The sequence below is a fragment of the Strix aluco genome, chromosome 3 (assembly GCF_031877795.1).
Source record: "Strix aluco isolate bStrAlu1 chromosome 3, bStrAlu1.hap1, whole genome shotgun sequence".
Classification (NCBI taxonomy): Eukaryota; Metazoa; Chordata; class Aves; order Strigiformes; family Strigidae; genus Strix; species Strix aluco.
Genome location: NC_133933.1, coordinates 117,359 through 141,327, shown reverse-complemented (window position 1 = coordinate 141,327; position 23,969 = coordinate 117,359). Strand labels below are relative to the sequence as shown.

The following is a 23,969-nucleotide window of genomic DNA, read 5'->3' as shown; positions in this document are numbered from 1 at the left end:
AATTTTGAGGGGTAATATTTTGGTGGAAGTCAAGATACTTTTAAAAGCTGATTGATTTGATTTATAGGTGTTAATTTAATTACTGTTTTATTTTTGTTTTTTACATTCAGTTCATATCGACCAGGCTTGTCTTCACCTAAAACATTTGTGCTTAATGTATTACATAGGTGGTAAGAATGACTTTTTGTTTTGTTCAGCTCTGGCCGATGTGTCATCTTCTGCATGTTCTGTTAGACTGTAACACTTGTCACACAGGTGTAATTTCCTGCATAAATAATTGTATTGGAAAACCAATGTTAACATTACACCACTGTTTATGAGAATGTCGCACTGTATGTAAACCTTTCTAATTGGGGAACAAGATAGCGTGTGTGAAGTGGCTGATGAAGTGGCTATATGCTAACTAATTTAACCAGCATACATACTTCAGGGGTCAAATGAAGGGTAAATTTTACGTTTGGATAATTGCTGTGTCTGAATATGGACCAAGTCAGTATTGGTGTAGGAGTGCATGTTACTGAGTAAGTGTACCTTACTATTAAAAACGATGAAATCATGGAAAGAGCTTTAGCAGTGAGGTAATACCTGCTGGAAAAGACACCCAGTAACAACCTTGTAGCTGTGAAGTCTGAAACAAAGTGTCTGTGTCTGAAAAGTTTACTGTAAATTTTTGCAGTGAAAAGTGTATCAGGAGTTTCGGTGTGTGTGTGTAGACTCAGAAGACTGGTATAAGTGGAATTGCAGTGTCTTTTGCTTTGTTTGGGGTTGTTTAGGAAGAAGTTTTTAGCTATACTAATCCAATGAGAGATTGGTATTTGGCTCACTGTAATTAGAAATTCACTAAAACAATTTGTGAAACTATAGCTGGTTGCTCTTTTCATTGTCTTAATTTAGGCTCTTGTAATGGAGTGTCCACTGCAGCGCTAGAATTTCACTTAAGGTCTTAATCTGTCCTGAAAAACTGAAAATTGTGCTTTTACTGCTTTTTGATAAAGTAAGGGTCGATAGTGTGTGTTTAAACATGTTTCTCTTTGAAAATGCAGGGGAATAAACCCCCAGATTTATGCATTAATGTGGTCACGTCCTTTACAAAAGAGGAAAATAGTCATGTAGTGCCAAAATGATGACTAGTGGGTTAATAGCATTGTTGGGTGTTTTAAATATATCCATGTGGCAAGATACAATGATAAACTAAAAATACTTCAGGTAATAAGGAGGAGATAAAAGCAAAGAAAACGGAATGGGATGAGACATTTTCCTTTATGTTGTTAAATATGCTGTTGTTTCGGTAACTAATAGGGGAGACCTTCCAGTGTAAGTGGCTTCATTATCTCTCGATTACAAAGGTAATACCTTATCCAAATCGTCAGCATTAAGTACCCGAGCAAGGGCAGGAGTACAAACTATGGCAGGGTGATCCACCCCAGTGCGGTTTAAGTGTAGAGTTGTCTGCTGTTGTGCTCTGTTAGTCTGTGGCTAGGTTAACTAGTCGAGCAGCGTACAGAAATTTGTGAGGGGGATAACTGTACATATTTTGGATCAATTCTGCAGTAACAGAAGGTCTAACCAAAAGTGGAACAGAAGCGACTGCTAAAAAGTTAGTGAGAGTTGGTCCAAAGTGATAATGACAACATTAACCAGCTGTCTCTTGTTCTCCCCAGCTCTCTTGTCCTGCCCTTTTCTAACTAGCAGTCATCAAACAGGAATTTTACAAGATGTCTTCTGTGGTTGGTCTGTAATTAAACTGTCTGAGATGAAAGTTTCCTTATGTACCATATTGTCTGCTGCTATTTTTTACTTTCTAGCTTCCATTCCAAATTTGTGATCAGAAGACAGAAGGGGACATCCCTTCCAATCTTTCTTCTTTGCTCTTGTCCACTAACAAATGCGGAGATCTGACTGAGAGCTTGTAGATTTCAAAGACTTGGTCATCTCTGGCATCAGTGTTTCTTATCAGGTTCTCCTTAGCAATGGTTTACTTCAGTATGGGGATAGTTTTTTTCTTTATTTTGTCACAGAAACTTTTTTCTATGTTAATCTTTAATGCTTTTAAGGCATGTTGCTGGTTCATGCTTCATTTGTCTACTCCTGGAACAACTGTTACCTATTTCTAACTCTTTCAAGAACAGAATTCACTTCAACCCAGAATCTTTATGAGCTTCTTGCAGAGTTTGATGTTGTTTTTGTTTAGTGGATGGTTGGCCATTCCTCTTCACATAGTAGAAGCTGTCAGTGAGCTCAAAATTTTCATTCTGGGAGAGATCATGGATTTACTTTGTCACTGCTTCATGAAATGTACAGGATTTGCATCTTCTAGAGAGCTACTTGAGCTGAAGTACTGTTATGAGGAGTGAGTGGGCTTTTGTTGGCTTGCATTGAATGTTGAGATGTTGAAGGGAAATAGTGGTTTATCCATTTTATATTTCTCCTGGCTTGTATGGGATCAGTTTATGTTGTGCAGGACTAGAGAGAGAGAGAGAGTGTGTGCATGCTCAGTAGTTGTGTATCTCCATTAATTGACCTAAACGGATCTTTGGTAAAACTCTAAAGATGATACATTTGTACCATCTTTTTCTGATCAAAATAGCATTTATGTATGATAGTTTTTCATGATGAACTAAAGGCTGTGGTTTTTCTGTTAAGAGTACAGAAAGTACAACTAAAACATAGAGGAAGTTCTTCTGTCAGAAAGCGTGCTTTTCTTTTTTTAATTCAGCAAATGTTTTTTGGTAAAAGTGCAATTTAGTCTTGAGCTTGTCTTGTAATTAACACAAAATTTGAGTAACATGGTAATTTACTATCTTTATGGTTCCATTGTTGGATCTTGCTCACCTCCCTCTCCCTTTTATTCTTTGAGTTTATTCTGAGACTTAGTCTTTTTTCAGTGGTTTGATGGCAACCTGTGACAATTCCTATTAAAATGATTTCTGAAGTAAGTTTTCTTGCTGTGGGTGAAAACACTTTTGGAATCAGCTGTTAATTCTGAGGGAAGCTAATGAAATAACCATTGATTTGCAGATAGTTCACTTGTCTTTCTTAGAACTACTGGACAAAAATCAAAACCAGATTGAAAACCGTATTTGGAATCTAGTAACAACTTTCTGAAGTGCATTGCCTTTATTTACGTTACAAATATTTATAAAGTCCATAAACACATTTGTTCTGTTTGGGTTTTCAATTTCCCCAAGAAGTTATCTTGCTCTGCTGGTGGTTCATGGATAAAACATAGGATGGATATTATAACAGAACCATAACACTTCTTCACTCTTCACCTAAATGCAGTAAATCGAGTAGTATAGGAAGAGTAGAACTGGGAGTTGAGCAGAGCAAATTCAGTCCTTGTGGTTAGGTCTGTGTAGAAGGCAATTAGCTGCTGCATGTTCACAGAAGACATCTAATTGTGTCAGCGTTACCTGAAGCTCTTGAGGGAAAACTCAGCAAACGGTTGCTTATTTTGTGCTGTCATGGAAATTTTGTAATACACTATCCCTAATGTCTCCTCTCTTGTTTCAGTTCTGTAGAAGGTGTTCTGAAAACACTTGTGAAGAGCTGCAGACCGTAAGTGTTCATTGTTTGTTTGGTTGGTTTTTTTTTAAAGTCTGTATGTTTAATAGTACTTTAAGAGGGGGAGGAAAAGTTGTTGTGGTTGTTGACACAAGAAGAACAGCACCCCACCCTAGTAGTCATTCCTTGGCTGATGTTGTTTCACCTCGTTGAAGAAGTTTGGGGTGGAGGGTAGAGACTTCTCCATTTTACTGCATTATGAATGATCAGTCCCTCAGGTTCATAGGCTGCTTAAAACCAAAATGACAGGCGTGTTCCATGTTACAGTATTTAAACAGAGTGTAAGGTTGTTTGGTTTGTTAGGTTTTCTAACAGCCTTGGTTTAAAATCTAGTAGTTAAGCCAGGATATCACTAGATAAGGCCACTATGTCTTTTGCACTTCTGTGCTGTTATGTTCACTGGGAAAGTGTGTGCATGAGCTAGTGTTGCTGTCTGCACTGATCGACTTTGTCAGCAGCTTAAGGTACTGCAAAGATGCAGAGAGACATGTCTTCTATTTACCATTCACGTGGCCATTGTCGTTACCTGCTTTCATGGGAGCAGTTGTTTCACATCCTGGTGTTACTCCATTGAGCGTTCCTGGAGGAGATGCTCTTTTATCCTAAACTAATAGTATATGTTTAGGACAACCTTACACTTGTCCAAAATACATATGGTTTTGTAGCTGAAGAAAACCCATTAGGTTGCAATGTTGGTTTTTCTGGTATCTGTTATGAATACTAAGTCATTGAAACACTGTTTTAAAAATGAAAATGTGATATCTGTCTTTTGAAAAATCTAACTTCAGGTTGGGACACCGATAATGTTGCTCCCAATTGGCCCCATATCAACTGCAGTAATTATGTTGTATAAACGGTTGTATCTGGTATGCATTTTAAATACTGCATTGCATGGATATTTTTTTTTAAAACAAGTTAAATAACCAGTGTTCTGGTAATATTCTGATAAATGTTCCTAGTGCCTTAAGTAATCTTCCTTTGTATTGCATCAAATGTGAATCATGATTGTTAGAATTTGACCAGCCTTCACGTCAGAATGGCTTTGCATTGTACAGAAACTTTTCTGGTTAAACAAGACAAGAGTATTCTTATATTTATGGTCTTAAAATGATGCACCATGATGTCCTTCATCTGAACTCCGTTTTTCGTGAAGGTTAAGTGGAGTTGGGAACTGCCTGTCTGTTGCCCCTGGGTACATGGTCGTACTGTGAAACTAAGGTTTATGACAAGTTAGTAAATAGTTCTAAATATGTTTATAAAAGACCCCAACTTTAAAGCCAAGCCTGTATATGTTGAATGGTTTCCCTGTTTTCAGGTATTTTCCAGAAGATGCCACTGCAGAGATGCTAGATGAATGGAGGCCTTTAATGTGTCCGTTTGATGTCACCATGCAAAAGGCTATTACCTACTTCGAGCTATTCCTGCCTACTACACTTCCTCCTGAACTTCACCAGAAGGGTTTCAAGTAAGAGTAATGGAATGTCTGTCGTACAGTATTCTGTTGCAAAGGCAGGCAATCATCTTGTACAGGGTGACTTGAAGTCAACCAGCAAAATGAGTGATGGCTCTGAACAGCATTTTTGGAAGGAGTTCAAGACAGAAATTCTGTCAGCATTCTTCTTTTGCAAAAGTAACCGGGGGGGGTGGAAATCGTAGTACCTATTCCCACATCAGTTCTCCCTTTTCTACCGTGAAGCACACAGTATACAACAAAGTAAACTAAGCTGAGTTAAACAGTCCCACAAGTAAAAATCATTAACCATAGTTCAGCTTTAAGTCCTACCTTCTATTTAACTTGGGCTGGCTTCTGATGAGTCCTTTCTGTAGGTTAAAGTACAGCGGTTAGTACACATACGGGATTGTGAGGTAGGGGTCTGCAGTTCACGGTCAAGATGTGGAAATGTGAGACAGTGGGGAGACTTGCTATACGAAATGAATTTGAGAATTAAAGGGGAAAGGTTTGTGGAATGGGACAGTGTGTGGGTCATATTTAAGGTAGAACTGTTGAACTTCGAAATGTAAACCAGTGATGTTTAGGGTATGTAGAGATTGCTTAGGCTGGTTAGCTTAAAACTATATTTGTGCTGTAGGGTTAGTGAAAACTTGAAGGAAGGGAGTGAATACATTTTATAAAGTTGATGAGTTTAAGTAAGGGACTGGTATGGAGGGTTTACATCCTTGGCTTCAGATGAATTCAGAGTAAATTACACTTGTAACCATCAGTCAATATGGACAAATTTTAGCTTTTAAGATAGAGGGAATAGAAATGTGATTTATTTTCATCTGTTTGGCCTGCGTTGGGATGGCAATACACAATGAAATGGGAAAGCTCAAGTAGATGAGGAAACTCCTGTGGAAACACTTGTGCGAAAGGGAGGGGATCGGAAAAGAATAAGAGGAGGAGAGGTAGAAGCAGCAAGGACTGCAACTCAGGATCAGAGCTGGGGGCAGGGGGTGCTGTGGGAGGCAAGGTGATCCAAGCATGGCCATGTTGGTGCCTGTTCTTGCTGAGTGAGTTGAGGGGCCGGTGAGTTCCTGTGACCGCCTGGCAAAGTGAGGGAGGAATATCCAGGGAGGGAGCTGCCTTCACAACATTAAAATCACTTTGATTCTGTTCTCTTTCAGGCTTTGGTTTGATGAGTTTATAGGCCTTTGGGTGTCAGTTCAAAATCTTCCCCAATGGGAAGGGGTAAGTATGTACTTTTCACTTAGACTAGAAGAAATCCATTTAAATATTCCTACAGGGTGCTTGCAAGGCATTGAAGTCAAACAGTGATGGATTTTTTTTTTTTTTTCCTTCTGCTTTAACTAGTACAAGAAAGCAGAGACAATAATTTCATGATCGTTAGCAAGCAATTACTGGCTGAATGAATGAGACCACACTTGTGCTTGGTAAACACTGTTTAATGGCTAGCTCAGGCGGCTTTTCTTTCCAGCCTTGGGAATGCTGGCATTTTCCAGACTGCCTGCTATTGCTTACAATGATGCAAAGTGCTCTTGCGATTTCTATAAATTATAATTCTGTCAAGTCCCATCTTTTATATCTTAACGCACCTTTCATGATCCCCAATTTTGAGTAGTAATGCTTTGCCTTGACTGCAATGAGTTGTTGTCACCTTTATTGTAGGTACCGTAAAGAACTTGTATTCCCCTTGGCCAAAAATACCATTGGGCTATATCTGTCAAGGAAAATAGTCTAGTGTGTACCTGTCTGCCTTTTTTGTGTGTCTTGTATGACTAGATAAAAACTTGGGAAATAAAATAGAATCTCATTCTTGAGATAACCCCACCAGCAGCTTAGGTGCTGTTGGTGTCAGCTGACCTGTGCCTTGGCTTCGCTGCAGTGAAACTTGGCATATTACCAGAGTTTTTCCATACTCGGTATGAACATAAGCTTCTTCACCATCTGGCTCCTGTTACTAATCTGCCTATATACACGAGGAGGACTTCTCAGTGTCTTTGGAGAAAGCTGCTTTCCAAAACACCGTTGAATGCCACCTTTACAGCACGCTGTGTTTCTGGCAGTTTCTCTGTGAAAAGGCTTGTGTGTAGGTCTTCCAGCGTTGAGTTACGTTTCGTCTGAAATAGAGGAAGACAGTCATTGTTCCAACAGTTGGCAATTGTCCAGATTTGAACGGGGGTGATAGCCCAAGTTTTATTTGAGATTGTCTGTAGACAGTTCTGCATCTTTCTGATGGCTGTCCAAAAAATCACAATTCTGTCTAGTCTTTCAACAGAAAGATGACAACCTGCACTTTAATATCATGATTGGGTTTGTTTCTGTCAAATGGTCTAAAAAATAATCATCAACACTCTTTCATAACTTATCTCTTATATTTTTTCCCCTCTTCCACTGTATTCTGACAGTTTGCTTGGAAGGCCCAAACAATTTTATTTTTTCCCCAGAGCTTTCACTTCTGGTTTCTGCTGTCTTGTCACTTCTTAAGGGCAGGCTTGTTCAATTCATCAGGCTTGCATGCAGGGTATTAGACATATGGGTTCTGACTGTGCAGTCCAGTTTAAGCCTCTATACGCTGCAAGCTCTTCCTCGGCTTGCTTGGGCAGGAGTTAGACTTGCTGTTTGAAGGGGAGCTATAGAACCCATTGCCTTTGTGCCTGGGTAGGTTTTTTTCAGTGGGTATTTCCTAGTATCAAACAAAAAAGGTAGGTCATTCAAGAAAATGTAACACTTGTCTTCAAGCTGTGTCTAGTGTGACTGTCCTGAATTGAATTCTTGGGTTTTCCAAAGCTCCTTCAGACTCCTTCAGACTGAGAGGTGAACTGCTTTTGTGTCAACATCGGTCTCTGAATTAGGCAGGATTATTTAAGGCCCACCCTTTTGGCTTTGCCATAGCTTCAGGATACTGGTAGAAGCATCAAGGCTCTTGGAGACTTGGTAGGTATTTCCCTATTCGGAGAAGCTCATAAAAGGAGTGTTGGTGGACTGTGTGCTTTGTCACGATCAGGATATGAGAGTGGGACTTCCATCTCCTTTTTTGTTTAGTCCTGATAACATCGTTCAGTTCCCTTCTGGACTCATGAGACTGTCTTCTGGCGATGGAGTGTCTAATTCGTTGTAGACAGCCACGCAGTGCCATCCCATCTGACAGCTAATGCCCGTGATGCTTGCAAGCCACAGATGTGTATAAATCAAAGCTTACAAATGTGACAGCCGTCGGCACAGGCAAGCACGCTTTAAGTAGGATGGATCCTGCAGGAGCTAAATAGTCCTTCAAGATGTTGGCTGAATTTTTTTCACTGTCTATATTTAGATGCTATTTTAGGCCAGTAGCCACATTTGGCTCACATAAGAGAGCTCTGCTGGTGAGGAGGCACGATGAGATGAAGTGATGATCGTAAGCGCTTGTTATGCTGCTTCAGCTCAAAGTTAATGTGGAACATGTGCACCGTGTGTCATTTTCTGGTCAAAGTTACCAAGAACCAGGATGATGCATTTGCAGCCCAACTGGACAGTGCAGGGCCCTTTCCTTTGCCAGGAATTGGTTTGTCTTTGGATACCTGTTTATCGTCTTTCCAAACCTCCTGTCTTCTACAGAGCCTGTCTCTCTTGTTCTTGCATAAAAGAGGATTCCTGATGTGTTTCTTGGTAGGGTTGCATTCTTCAGAATATTCCTTGGGGTGTTTTCCAGTAACCAATCCAAGTAGTCCTCTACACAAAGGCTATCAAAGTAGGTAACAGGTTTCCCTTAGAGAAGTTGATGAGATGGCCAAACGAGAGCCTGTTCTGTTACCAGATTTTTGCTTTGCTTAAGGTGTGTTGTGGGTTTGCTGGGAAATCTCTTTTCTAACTGTCACCTGGAGTTTGCTCCGAACCTTTGCTGCAGAGATGAAGAGTCTAGTACACCCGGTTGATAAAATGGTCGTAGCGTTTGAAGGACTCCGAAGCTTAGTACAGGGGTCTTCCTGTAAGCTACTGCCAGGAGCCTTCTGGTCTCTGGAAGCTGTTCAGAAATGGGCAGAAGCTCAAAGGTGCTCAAAAGGGGAAAAGAGATTTCTTAGCAAAAGCTAAAATCTTTGATGACATGTAGCTCAAGTATAAGTTTGTCTGTTGTTCATCTACTGTTCTTCAGAGTTGTTCTAACAATAAATGGTTGAGACTTAAAATGGTAGTGAATGCATTCTGCCTTGTGTGTCAATTCACAGAGCACAGGAAAGGGAGAGTGTGACTACACCTTCTCAAAGTACTGTTAGTAGGTCTTTACACTTAAAAAAAAAATTTGATGACATGGGGGTGTATATTCTGACAGGCTGCCTCTCCCAGAACTTAGATCACAATTACCTGCTTTGTAAGCGCTCAGATGAGTAACGAGTTGGACTTGTGAAGGTAGGAGTCGAGATGTGCTGTGAAATACAGTATTGGTGGCTTCCCGTAGAGTGAAGTCTGCCTTTACAAGTGCTTCAGTGCCAGGGGTGGCTTTTATCTTGCATCTGTAAAGTAGATGGAGGGGTTTGCTCATCTTTTATTATAAATATACTCTAATGGATATTTCCTCCTTTTATGGGTGTTTTCAGCATCTAGTAAATCTTTTTGCTCGCTTGGCCACTGACAACATCGGGTACATAGACTGGGATCCGTATGTACCAAAGGTAATATTTCTCATTTTATTAAATTATTTTGTTTACTTTGAGATAAGTCTTTGGTGTTACTATGCTAAGAATAATTCTTCTTCCCTGTATGGGTTTTCTACTGCAGTGGCCCAGTTTTTCAAGTGAGGTGCATTCATTTGAAGACCTCAGTTTAACTTGGACAATTTGAGCCATCCTTTCATTACAGACAGCACTGGAAGTTGTTGCTGTTATCACCTCAGTCAAAACCAAACCAAAGCAACAACATACCTTACTATACAAGTGCTTTCTGATTGTATAACTAACCCCATGTTCTTGTGGAAATGGCCCTTAATTATATTCTTTTGGTAAATAGTATATATGAACCTTTCAGCTTATGTATTTTTTAAGAGATTTGTTGCAGTTACATTGTTTAAAAAACCCTAAACCACCAAACGCCTTTTCATTACAACTTTGATTATGCCAGTTCTTGTTAATTAATTTCATGCCGATGTTTTTTTCTTTTTTCAGATTTTTACCAGAATTTTGAGGAGTTTAAATCTTCCAGTGGGAAGCAATCAAGTTGTTGTTCCCAGATTCTTAACAAACGCTTATGATGTAGGACATGCAGTAATGTGGATCACAGCCATGATGGTTGGTAACTTTTTCATGAAGTGAAAAAGAAACTAATGCAAAGCTTTAAGCAAATGTGTGTTTAAAATTGTTTGTTCTGTTTAGCTCACTGCAGAAGCATGCTTTTAGGATATCTTTTGCCCAAGGTTTCTTTTAAATTACATTGTTTTGCTGTCAGTTTAGAATGTGGATGGAAAGATTTGTTTCAGGGCCGCTGTCTGTGCCATCCTGGAAACGAGCAGCCAGCTACAAGAGCCACTGAGGGTACATGCTTGGGACCTGCTGAACAATGGAATGACTCCTTCAGAGTGAACCTCATCAGATCCAAGGGAGAGAACTTGCTACTTAGGGCAGAGCTGAGGCTGGGGAAGGGAGGGAATTTGCAGATGTGATTTGATGATTTGAGGTGTTGCTGTGATGAGAGCACTCACTTGTACTTCATACTGCTGTGTTATCTGTCCATTTTAACTTATTCCATGTAATAAAGATCTGTATAAAGATCTGTGTTTTATTTTTTACAGGGTGGACCAAGTAAACTAGTGCAGAAGCACTTGTCTGGCTTGTTCAATAGCATTGCTTCTTTTTACCATCCTTCAAATAATGGGCGCTGGCTGGTGAGTTCTTTGCATGTCAAGACAAGGACTTTGGCTGTGATTTCCATGGTCAAACCTATCAAATCAGACATGTTGCTAGATGTGCTATGTGCTCCAACAGCCAGATAGTCTGTTGTATAATATTTTGAGGCTTTAATTTTCAAGATACGTGATTGTACTCTAATTGAAATCATACTTTTATTCTGATGTCGGGACGACAGCTAATGGGAGTATTCTTCAAACATCTAACCCCAGTGCAGTTTAGAAGTACAAAACTAGACATCTGTTGAGTGTATAGTTAGGAAAAAGAAATCAGCACTTTAAAGGAGGGGAATATAGGCCATCAGTATTACTTAGGTGAGATGGCTTTTGTATTACTGATCTACTCTCTCCGAGTTTGCAAAATCTAGTTTTGATTAACCAAAGCAAAGAAGACTTTTATGCTTCATCAAACTAGATATGCATTAAGATTTTGATGGTGTAGCTAGTGCAGTCTTCTGCTAGAGAAAGTAAGAATCTCCGTATGATGGCTGGTAGAAAGTACAGATTAAAATAGCAAGGCTGCTCCAAGCAGTGCCAAAGGACCTGAGTTGTTCTAGAATAGACTGTTTGCTTACACATAAGTGCAGAGGATGCTCTCAACGATGTCCTAATTGCTGATAAGTAATCTTGATTCCTGACTATATCCTTTGTGTGTGTGTTTTATGATTTTTTTTAAATCCTAAGGCATAGTGCTGGCCATGTAGTTGCTGACATTTTGGGAACTGAAGTTTAATGACAAAATGTGACTATTGTATTTTAGAGCTCTTCTGAGTTTTCTTTTATTGCAGCTGTATAATTTCAAGATATTGATTTATTAATTGTCTGTTGTACACTTAGCAGCTCAGATTGTGCTATTGCCAAGGAACTGAATAGTGTTTCTTGTATATTCAACAGAATAAACTGATGAAACTCCTTCAGAGGTTACCCAGTGGTGTTGTCAGAAGACTGCATCGTGAGCGCTACAAGAAAATGACTTGGTTAACTCCTGTGCCTGACAGTCATAAACTTACTGATCAGGATGTTACAGACTTTGTAGAATGCATTATTCAACCTGTTCTTCTGGCTATGTTTAGTAAAACTGGAAGCCTGGAGGCTGCCCAAGCCCTGCAGAACCTTGCACTGATGCGTCCTGAGTTAGTAATTCCACCTGTACTTGAGAAGTAAGTTCTGCAAGAAATAACTTCCCTGTTGCCTTGCCAACAAATAAATATGCCAGGCAGTCATGTTAAGAGACAAGCAATTTCCTCACTGCCAGTGAAGTTTGTGGTGAGAGGAGCTGCTGATACACACCCCTGAGCAATCACCTGAGTTAGGACAGGGCGTGAAGGAGGACTTTGGTTTTTGCTTTAAGTCACTTTTTTTTTTTAAGCACCTGACAAATGGAGTGGCTCTGGGAGCTGTTGGTAGCTTGTGCAATAGGGGGTAATCCTCAGGCGGTTTGTATTTATGTTGGCGTTTTGTAGCAGATAGTGGGTGGATCAGTTGAAAAAACAACTTTTTACCCTTTATTGATGAGAGACCTTACACCTTCTCACTAGCTTTCAGCTGGGCAAATATAAATGATGGTATTGTGTGTGTTTATAGGAATGAGCATAAGGTCTATGTTGTGTGTCAAAGTATGTTACAGTTACAGGTTGCTTAAAATTACTGTCGTTGCTTTTGACTTCTTAAGCAAATAAGCATGCCCACATAACATAATTACTTTGTACTATTACTAGTACTTTGGTGCCTGAAATTCCAAAAGAAAAATGTAACTCCTTCCTGCCCCAATGACAAGCTTTCTTCCTAGTCCCTATCCATGTTCCCGTTCCTATGCAGTCTTTTGTACTTCAACAACTTGTAAAAACAGTGGAGAAATGAGTTTTTGAAGAGCCCTTCCTGAGTTCCATACCTTACTGACTCAACTGTTTGTAAAAACTTGATGAATCTGCTCATGTATGAAAAGATTTCAAGCATAACAGTTCTAAGGAGGACAGCAGTGGACACCCGTATTGGATCTGACTGCTTTTTGTGTTCTGAGAGCAGACTGAACGTCTGCTCGGTAGTTCAAACTCTTGCTGGCCTGTTTGCCTTGGGTGCAGTTCCAAACACATGTTGTGGGGTAGATGTGGGCACTGTGTGCTTCGGGTGACATAGGGCAGGGCTACCACATGACTCTGGTTTGAACTGTAGGTTACTGATAACATGAGGAAGTGTTACACAGTTGGCTGAAAAGGTATTTAGCGTCAAAAAAGGTTTAAAGATCGCAGTAACTTAACAGGTTTTTATAAAAAAGGTATGGACTTCAACGTAGCATTAAACAATATATCCCTCATCTGTTCAGAGGCAGTCAAGGTCAGTCTTCATGCTTGCACAAGGCTCTTAAACTTTTAAGTAGACAGTTTGCATTAGCTTAAAGTTCAAATGCAAAAATGATCATAGCTTTGAGTCTAGGAGCCCATCCAGTTATTAATTCCTGTGTTGCAACTGCTAACAAATTGTTTAATTGTGACTTTTTTGTGAATAGGACTGATCAAATGAAAAAAATGTTTTCTAATAGAGCAACATTAAGTACATTGGAAAAAAAAAAAAAGGAAAAAAATTTTGGAACCATTTAGTTAGACTTTTTCTTGAAGAAATTTTGTACCCTTTCTGTAGAAAATAACATGTGCAATCCGCTTCTATTTTCTTTGAAGACTTTAGAAACATTATTGTTCCTAAGGTGACTGCTCTTAAACTTTATAGAACATATCCTGCCCTTGAGACGTTGACAGAACCTCATCAGCTCACAGCTACTTTAAGCTGTGTCATTGGAGTAGCTCGTAGTCTGGTGTCTGGGGGGAAGTGGTTCCCTGAAGGTCCAACACACATGCTACCTCTACTGATGAGAGCATTGCCTGGGGTGGATCCAAATGACTTCAGCAAATGTATGGTGAGTGTTTCAATCTTACTGTTTTTTAGTAGACAGATAGCCGACTAGTTAGCTCCAAAAGCCTTTTTTTAAAAAATATTTGTATGAAAGCAAGTAACTCATGTTTCCAGAAATTCTTAGCCTGATTTTGTTCTTGCACAATTTCATTTGTAAATATTACAAGCCTCTAACTTACAATAACGTTCTTGGTTTGTCAGACAATGCAAAGTGAATCTTTAACACCAGATTGTGATAAGCATTGTACTGACTTCAAAAAAGTTTGAATACATGTTCTAAAGCTCCTAGCAAATATTCCTAGCTTTTTCAGATCAATAGGAAGACCTTTATCACTAGGTTTTCATTAAGTTAGATCCCAAAAGCCCTCATATTCAGGAATTCTTACTAATTGACTATTCAAACAATGTAAGCATTATAGGGGTTTTTTGTAACTTTCAAGTTCAGCACAAAATAAGTGTTTCTTCACTCAGAAAATTGAGGGGTTTTTTGCACAGTTGCAAATAGGACATAAATTTTTGGGGTGGAGGGATTGGGCCCTGGAGGATTTTCTAATGTAATGATTTGCTTTAGCTCCCATACTTGAACTGCAGAAGCTTTTCGGTGTGTAGAATACAGTAACGGTTACTAAAGAGCTGTTTGTGCCTCTCAACAGATTACATTCCAGTTCATTGCAACATTTTCTACTTTGGTGCCTTTAGTAGATTGTTCATCTGTATTGCAAGAAAGAGATGATCTTTCAGAGGTAAGAGTGCTGTGTACATACAAAAACAAAATGATAACCTAGTTGTCAATTTCTAGCAGTGTAGTAATCCTTTAGAACTGTAACAGGGTTGCTCCCTTTGTATGTGTAAAGCTGTGTTAAACAAAAACGCAACAAAACCCCAAAGATGTGGCTCGTGTTCGCTTTGGTCAGCATGTGAATCGGCCATGTATTCTTAGCACTGCTGCTTAGTGACAGGTTGTTGTAGAGATAATGTTCAATTCAAGCAATTAAAGATTTTTATGTCAAAACTGAGCTGCACAAGGCCCTGTGCAGTGTAATTTGGGCTTTCCCTGTTTCGAGTGGAGGGAGGTTGGACTACAGGTCTCCAGAGGTCCCTTTGCCATGTAAATTTTTCTGAGTCTAATAAAATAACAGCTTTGTTACCATTAAGTTTTTGAAACTTTTTGTCACCATAAACCAGTAAGGTAACCATAAAGAAAACCCAAAAAAACCAGATGACTTTGTTGTAACATGTATATACATCATTTCTAGTTTAAAACCAGTCCAGCTTAGAGGTAAAGGCAACTAGTTGATTGTCTGGGAGAGTCTAGAAGGAATTTGGTCCCTGGTTGTTGAAAAGATTGCATGTGTTTAAAAAAAAAAAAAAAAATAAATACATCAAACCAACAGACCAACCAACAAAAATCTACAAAAACCCAAAACACCCCAAAACTGTTTGTATTCATTTTTCAAAAAACTAATGCACTCCCTAACTTTTCAGGGCTGTTTTTCTCCTGTGGGAAATGATTTCAAAACACTTGCTCCTCTTTGAAGTGTTCCTGCAGTCATGCTTCTCTTTCCTGATTAAGATTCTGTTGCGTTCCCTTCAGACGCTTGTTAATCTCTGCCAGTCAAGAGATAGTAACACCATTAGACAGTGAGCCTCACCTTCCTCTTCTGAGTTTTATCCTGTGCTGCCCCTTTGTTGTTAGACATGGTCACCTCACCTCTCAGCTGCTTGGGAGCGCCGGTCAGACACATCTCTGGTTTCACAGCTCTTTGCACTCCTATTTCTCCAGCATTGTTCTAATACTTTGTTGTTTTCTTTTTCACCTTGCAAAAAATACAGGAGAGATTGGTTTTTGTTTCTCTCCTTACCACTAGGCTTTTGGTTCTGCTTTCTATAGAGCCGTTGAAGCACAGCTAGTGAGGCTGTGTCTGACACTACAGAGGGGGCAGCTGTGGCAGTTACAACTGCTAGGTAAAATCTTCATCCAATGCTGGAAGAGTCTGGTCAGTCAGAGAACAGCTCCTAGCTACAGATGGCACAGGTTCTGAACGCTCAGCTGCTGGGAGAAGGTTCATTGCATTGCCTCAGGGCTGTAGCCTCTAAAATTAAGAGGAGTTTGTAGAGTGAACGTTTGATGTAAATCTGTTAGCAGAGCCAAGTCTGCCACCACAGCTGGCCCTCACTCGCGTCCTGCTGGAAGGCAGGCTCGGTAGTGAGGCCAAAGGGTGTGTCCACGGAGACAGACCTGATTTCATCCTGAGAGGTGATTCAGCTAAACATCTAGGCCAGGAAATTGGACAGGGTGGTGTAAAGAAAATTTAGTAACTGTTTCATGTAGTGTACTTGAGACTATACAAACTTTAATGGGAAATACGCTGTGGTCTGTATCACTTAGAACTTGGGAGTGTTTTTGAAGTACTTAATATAGGAAATAAAGCTCATGTTATGTTTCCTTAAGAAAAGCCCAACTTTTGTGTTTCTCTTGCATGGGAACACTGTAGGTGGAAAGAGAGTTGTGCTCTGCAACTGCGGAATTTGAGGATTTTGTACTGCAGTTCATGGATAGGTAAGTAAGTTAAGGGTAGGTGAAAGCTTGGCATGGAGGACTTAATACAACTTTTGAGTTCCACTTACTAACTTGGTACTTACTGTATTTGTGTAGATGTTTCGGACTTATTGAGAGCAGCACTCTAGAACAAACCAGAGAGGAGACTGAAACAGAGAAAATGACTCATCTGGAGAGTCTGGTGGAATTAGGTCTCTCTTCTACTTTCAGTACAATCCTTACTCAGTGCTCAAAGGATATCTTTAAGGTATGTGGAACACGGGCTTTCCATCTAACTTGAAGAAACTTAATTTTCTGTTGTGAATGACTGGTGGCGTTCAGATTCTTCCTTCCTTCCTTCATGGTCCTGTTGTGAACTTTCACGTTTAACCAAGGAAAGGGTTGAGGGGGAAGTTGAGGACTTCATGTCAATTTGCTTTACAACTTTATGTACATCGGTACAGAGCCCCTAAGTTCTTGATGCTCTCTTAGGAGAAATCCTTCTAACAGCTTATTTTATCACTTGATCATTTTAGGCTGTGATATTTTTTTTCATGTCTTTTGATGTAAATGCTTAATCAGTTCACGTCACATGATGGATGTATTCGGAGATGCTAGGTTTTGTACGTTTTGAACCATTGCACTGGATGCTTGGGTATGATTTTGTCTGGCATCTTTTGGTTAATGTAAGTCCTAAGTTTATTCTTTGTTGTCATGAAGTATTTAATTTGTATTTTTCCTGATTGTTCGTGGTTAATGGCATGCAATCTACACGGTACATGATTCAGCTTGCCTTGCAAGGTATTGGATGGTAATAAACTTCTTTAAAATATGCTGGCCACTTAAATAATTGATAGTTAATTCCCCATTTATTTGTTAACTAAGGGATGTTCTGGCTTTACATCATTTGCATGTGAAATAGCATAGTTTTCAGAGGACTGTGACTTATTCAGGGAAAACTGTCTTTCTGTGTAGTTTCTCAGAAGCACCCCAAGCTTACCTTAGTCAACAAGATTTATCTGACCTCTCCTTTCTTTCCCAAGTGAATATTTTAGAAGTCTCTACAATCTCCAGCTGAAGGCAGTGTCCCATTATGTCAGCAGTTACAGCACTCTGTGTTGTGCTTTTAAACTCTCAGGAGTAGGATATATAGACCTTCCTGTAATTGAGTTATTTTAATGATAATGGACACTCTTATGTATTTTCCAGTTACATTGTTTTACTGTGAGTGTTGCAATAAATAAGAAAAAAGTGAAAACTTGCAAACTGAAACTATTTTGACAAACCTTCTGTCATTGCTACTTCTGTGGCAGCCTTTATTCTTCTACTCAAGGCAGTACTTCTACAGTTAGATGTAGGTGTTGCATAGAGTGCAAGTCATGTGTACTGATAACATGTTGGGTTTCTTCCTGAGCAGGTACTATTCATGTAAATTTTTAATCTTTTTATTCCATGGTACTGTCAGCTTCAATTGTGATGGTAGTTACATTTTTCTCACCTTTAGGCATTCTACAGAACTGCATTCTCTGTGTCTCTAGTCTGATTTTTTTAATGTGAAATCACGGTTGCAATCTGGTATTTTAAAAGAATACAGTATTACGTACAGATGCTGCCTTCTGTGTAACATGAAACACGATGCCTGGTTTTCTTGCTTAAAAAGAAGTAACCTCCGTATTTTTGTACTCACTTTTAGGTTGCCTTGGAGAAGGTTTTTAACTTCGCTGTTTCAAATATATTTGAGACAAGAGTTGCTGGTCGAATGGTTGCCGATATGTGCCGAGCTGCAGTAAAAGTGAGAGAAAATACTCTTGATTTCGCTTGATCTTTAGTTTGAAAAAGAACAAAAGCCAAGACTAATAGTTTTTTATTATGCAAAATCTTTAATTTTTCATGTAAAAATTGAAGAGGTTAATTCACAAAGTGTTTTCCTTGCATTTATGGTGAATTGAGATTTTCTTGCATGTTTAAAAATCATGAAGTCAGGCTGACTCTGGGTTGAATTGCAGTTGAGATAAAATCTATTATCATCTCCTTTTCAATAATGTTGTCAGAAGATTTTTATCAATGTGTGTGTGGAGTTCCATCTTTTTTTTTAAATGGGCTGTTTCTGATCCTGTTTCCAGTGTCGCCCTGAGGAATCCTTGAAGCTCTTTGTACCACATTGCTGCAATGTTATATCTCACCTCACAGTCAGTAAGTTTATAAGACTTCTAGTGTTACTTCCTTTGGTTTGGGTTGAATTTTGTTAAACATGAAAATAATCTTTAAAACTCCTGTGTGTTTTCCACAACTTCATTTCAATGAAGGAAAAATGAATTCTGTCCATTATTTTGTCTAAAAAAACAAACCAGCAACTTCATGTGTAATTTCAAGGTAGAAATCTATCAAGCTACAGGAGCATGCTTCTTTAAAAATGTGGCTGTTAAAACGTCTCCAGACGTTCCTCACACTCTCAAAAAGCATTCAAGATGTTAAATTGGCTAAAGTAACTTCCCGTTGGACATGGGTGCAATATGAATTGGAAGGTTGCAATAGAAGGGTTGGGAGTAAACTTTGGGCATGCAAGCATCTGATGGTTGTGCTTGTTTGGAAAAGTTGCCTGCAGTATCATCACAGCAGTGCTTATCACTTGTTCCTCTAGATGATGATGTATTACATGATGAAGAACTAGATAAGGAGCTACTTTGGAATCTTCAGCTTTTGTCAGAGGTATTGCAAAAAATGTTCTTCCCATGCATGTATATCATTAAATCCTCTTGAACGCCCTTGAAAGAAGAAAATAAACTTCTATTAAAACAGAGTAAATGTTGAACGAATGACACTGCATAACTTCTTATCTAACTAAATGGGACATAAGTGGCTGCTGATTGAAGAAAATAAACATACAGTGTGTATGTGGAATAAAATTAATCCTTCAACACAATCATTGAGGGATAGAGAAAGAAGAGGGATCAGTACAGGGAAAAACATAAGATGCTTTTGGTAAAGATAATTTTTTTTTTTTAAATGTATACGAGTAGCACTAGAAAATTTTGAACGGGGTCAAAAAGCAATGTATATCACAGTTGTTATGTGTTCCTTAAACTCTTCCAATAACAGTGAAGTGGCAGTCCATGTGCAAGTTCAGTCTTTAATTGGAATTCAGTGTGACATGCAGAATGAAATTAGGGAGAGGATCGGTGGAGCCGTGTAATCCTCTCTTTAGTCCTCCGGAACAAAATCAGTGATGTTTACCTTTGAAATGCTTGTCTTTCCTATCAGATCACCCGAGTGGATGGAAAGAAGTTGCTACCGTACAGGGAGCAGCTTGGGAAGATACTGCAGCGAACCCTACATTTAACCTGTAAGCAGGGTTACATTCTGTCTTGTAACCTACTGCACCATCTTCTTCGTTCTGCTACACTTATCTACCCCACAGAGTACTGCAGTGTGCCAGGTGGCTTTGACAAGCCTCTTTCTGAATACTTTCCTATCAAGGCAAGGATTTTCATTTATTTAGGATTAGAGGATTTGACTTACTTTTTAAAAAAGCAATCATATACTATATTATTTGTTTTTATTAGAAGATTTCTGAACATAGGTAGCAGCAATGGAAAGTGTAATTGAAAGATGCTTTGGGCTGTGAACCATGTAGCAAATTACAGGTTATGTAAAATGATATTGACAGCAAAAAATGAATCCTGACTGTTGTCATTAGTTTTATAGCCTGACATACTAGTGGTTTATGATGTGTGTTTTACAATGACTGCATGACTACAAGAAGATAATGCAAAGCGAGAGTGCCTGCTCCGGTTGGTTCATCTTGTAACGTGTGATGCAGCTGAGACCCAGCCATTATTAAGTGCACTGGTATAAACAGTGAAGTTTTGAGTTTAACAGGATAATTTTGGTGTTCATTTGAACTTAAATATCCAGTCACAGGAAGTGTTGTTGCACTGGGACAGACTGAAGTCTCTCATCTACTGTTGTGGATGAGAGCTGTGGCCTTTCCTTGTTCCCCTTCATGTCATTGTGGTTATCAGATATAAGAGGTAATGGTGAGTGCATGGGAAAAAGAGTACACTAGTGCAAAACAATCGCAAGAGATGGTATTTTACAGGTAGGCAGAATAACAAATGAGCAATGGTTCTACACTGAGGTTGAGAGAAATTGAAAGTAGAAGTGGAAATATTAAAAATGACTGAAAGTGTCAAAAGTAATATGCTAGTCTGCTGTTAAGACTGAGGTCAATTTATCAGTATTAGAGATGAACAGTGCAGCAGTTTTCAGCTGGTCTGTTTGAACATAAAACTGCATTGTGCTGAAAATTGTTCTTTTACATACCTTTACAACTTCATATAACCTAATGCTTGTTACTGAAAGCTAGTACAGTTTTATAAACTCATGGGAATATCCAGTTAGGTCAGATACTTATTTAAAAGCAAACAAAAAATTCTTATTTAAATAGCCTAACACAAAAATAATGGTTGTTTTCAATTCCTCCTCTGAAAACGAAAAAATTCAGTTAGTTTGCTGTTCCATACATCCGTGCCTACTTTAGAAACTGTGTATGAACTCTTAATTGCCATTAACAGCTTGAGGTTGTCACTCACACACTTAGTATCATGCCTCAGTGTAAAACTACAGTTCTGGCACTTTCTCAAGTCATGTTTACAGATGACTAGCCTGCTCTTCCGAGGAAGAGATCTAATAGCAGGCTACACTGAGTAAGTAGTAGTTAGTAGTAGTAGCTGTTACTCTAGTTGTTCGTACTTTTTGTCCAGTCTCATTAGTCAGGCATTTCAGTACCAGGTAGTGAAGTTTTGAAATACTAAATTACCATGTAAAACTGGACAAACACAGGAAATGGAAAGTGAAGGTTGCCAAGGCCTATCTATTAATTCATATAGTCCTAGGCATGGACTTCACGTTTAAATATGAGTTAGTAATAAGCACTGACTTTTCCAAATACTCAAGTGGTGTTAATTCTTTAGCAAGTCTGAGCTCTTTGTACGCCAAAATATAAAAAGTTTTCTTTGTTGTGGGATGACCTAGTATTGGATGGAAAGTCCAACCTAAAATTTAGCTTTCTTCTGTTATTTTTAAAATGGAAGTATTAAGTTCCCAATTGTGGTTCAAAACTTAAAAGAAGAATTATTAAATGGGCTAGATTTTTCTATGTTCTCCATAGAGTATCAAAAACCTGAGTTGTGCTTAAGAATATTTCTGAATTTGTATCCAGCCAAAAGAGTAATAGAGTCATATTTCGGTTAGGCCAGTATAGTCCTTTTGCTCTTAGTCCTTTCAGGTGTGTGTTATTTTCAGGCACTTGTAGACATTGTAGTAGGTTTAAGATTTCTATTTGGTTTATTGTGTTCTTGGGTTTTTTCCGTGGAGCTGTCAGGATAACTGCTTTACAGCAGTAGCTAATTCATGTGTGTGGTCTTTTTTAGTAATAATAAATGCTTATTTTTTCAAAAGACTATTTGTTTCATAGTTTGATTAATGAGAAATGTCTCTGTTTACTATAGGACTGGGGTAAACCAGGTGACCTGTGGAACTTGGACATCCAGTGGCATGTTCCTTCATCTGAGGAAATAAACTTTGCTTTTTATTTGCTGGATACTTTTCTTCAGCCTGAGCTCACCAGACTAGAGCACTATGCAATTGGAGAACTGGAGATGTCCAGGTTAGTGGTGACAGGCGGTATGGAGCAGGTGCACTGATCCACTCAAGTCTGTTTTAAGTAGTTGCTGCCAATTGTACTGGCACTGCAAAAATCCAGGAGTAAAATAATAAAATGTTACACTGTCTTCGATATTATTCCCAGATTTCCAAGGTTTTTAACTCTTAAGAGTACAGGTAGCTTGAAGTGTGTTTCATTACATGGATAACATTATTTAGAGCGGAGGAAATGCTTTTTAAAACGAGTAAGACAGTTTATGTTGGTATAAAGACTTTTCTGTTCCAGAAATTTAAATACATACACCAAATTACGTTTCCATTTAACTGTAGTCAGCAATAAAAAAGCTCTTCTTCTAGACTCTTACCTTGTTGTTTTGGCAAACCCCTTTGTGTTCCTAAGCAATGAAGTGGAACACAGAACTGATTTGGCTTGGAGTTCTGCCTCTCGCCACTTCCGTCCTAGGAGTAAACAGACTTGAGTACATAGTGTGTCCCTGCAAAAAGTGGCAGTGTTGAAACTGAGGAGGTAATGCAGAGTCAGTGCTGCAACAACTGGAATGGAAGCAAGAGTACTGTTGCCCAATCTTGTTAAACTCTGTTAGTGTGAAGCCATGGCTTCTTAAGGACAGTTTCCTAAGCGCAGGGTAACAGTGAGTTTAGTATGTGCTAAAGCATTCACAAGCATCAAATAGCTAAAGCTGTTTACAAGCATTAAATCTCGAACATTCTTGTATTTCTCATGTTAAACCTTCATGTCCTTGAAGCTATATATACTTCAGGGGACGTTCGTAGCATGTGACATGATACCTCATGCTGTAAAGTGCAGCCCTACAGGAAATAGGGCGTAGTGTATCAGACTTGTAAACATTTTTCTGTTTGATCAAGGTCCCACATATTTTAATTTGAAAAAGGCAATATATACTTGACAAAGCAATGCCACCAAACTGCAGTCAGAAAGTTTATTTAGACTAAAAGAAGAAAGGATGTGCTTCCTATTTAAGTCTTTGGTTTATTTGTATGTTTGGGTTTTTTTTCTTTTCTCTTTGACACCTTGTATGTAAATCTGTTAATTTATAACAGAATTGGACTTTAATTTGATTAAGGCTTCACTGTGCTACCTAGCAAATAAACGGTGGTGATTTGGGAGAATACAGTCAAGTGCATGAATTGAGTATTAAGTTGGAAGGCAGGAGAGCAAATATCTAAGATTAGAGAATACTATTAGTTGCTGAGGGAGTAACAGATGTGAATAAATGGGATGCTAGATGAGCCTGCTGTTGCTTTGAATTGCAGTATTCCTGCAGCTTGAATACTTGTAAATCTTTTTCTTTCTGTATTCCACTAAGTAATAATTGGAAATCAAATGGTTTTGATGTATTTAGGAGCTTCAGAGTAAGATCTTTCTGTTACAAAAGATAAAACGAAAAATTCTAACAGCCGTTAACACCCCTATTTAGAGTTGCCAAGTAAAGCATGAGTACTAAGAGCTGTTCAGTTAAGGAACCTCTTGAGGGTTGAAGTGAGTTATTCTACAAATCAGAACTGCACATGACAATGACGAGAACGAAGGGCAAAGTTTGTAACTATATGCTAAAGGCTACTGCTTTAGATGAGATAGCTTTAAAAAGAATTCCTGAATTCTCTGAAGTGACGCAGAAAGAAGTCATTCACTTTGCATTATAATTTGTCTTCAGATTGTAAATATCCTCTCAAAAGGAAAGTATTCCCTCATCCTACTCATGGTAGGAAGGACTTTTCTTAGCCTTGGGGTGAGGAGTTACTTCACGGGTTTTATCTGAGATGTAGATAAAAATCTTCAAAACAATTTTTTGGAGTGATGCTGTTTGTTTTGAGATTAGTTTATTTCGTTCTACTGAGGTTACCTTCACAGTTTCAGAATATAAAATCTCCAAAACAAGTTTTTCAGGAAATGAAATTGAATGTTGGAGTTGTGTAGTAGA

The 23,969-nt window shown here is 38.7% G+C and overlaps 1 protein-coding gene across 1 annotated transcript in view; it reads left to right on the top strand.

The window, feature by feature from the left end:
- PSME4 (proteasome activator subunit 4) overlaps window positions 1–23,969 on the top strand; it is a 68,957-nt gene that overhangs the window by 9,543 nt on the left and 35,445 nt on the right. Inside the window, exons 4-19 of the mRNA XM_074817060.1 lie at window positions 3,514–3,558; window positions 4,880–5,029; window positions 6,190–6,253; window positions 9,598–9,672; window positions 10,162–10,284; window positions 10,785–10,877; window positions 11,793–12,058; window positions 13,623–13,809; window positions 14,459–14,548; window positions 16,301–16,365; window positions 16,462–16,612; window positions 18,038–18,136; window positions 18,468–18,537; window positions 18,986–19,053; window positions 19,606–19,821; window positions 21,855–22,012. Coding sequence (XP_074673161.1) covers window positions 3,514–3,558; window positions 4,880–5,029; window positions 6,190–6,253; window positions 9,598–9,672; window positions 10,162–10,284; window positions 10,785–10,877; window positions 11,793–12,058; window positions 13,623–13,809; window positions 14,459–14,548; window positions 16,301–16,365; window positions 16,462–16,612; window positions 18,038–18,136; window positions 18,468–18,537; window positions 18,986–19,053; window positions 19,606–19,821; window positions 21,855–22,012 — 1,920 coding nt within the window. The remainder of the gene's footprint in view (window positions 1–3,513; window positions 3,559–4,879; window positions 5,030–6,189; window positions 6,254–9,597; window positions 9,673–10,161; window positions 10,285–10,784; window positions 10,878–11,792; window positions 12,059–13,622; window positions 13,810–14,458; window positions 14,549–16,300; window positions 16,366–16,461; window positions 16,613–18,037; window positions 18,137–18,467; window positions 18,538–18,985; window positions 19,054–19,605; window positions 19,822–21,854; window positions 22,013–23,969) is intronic.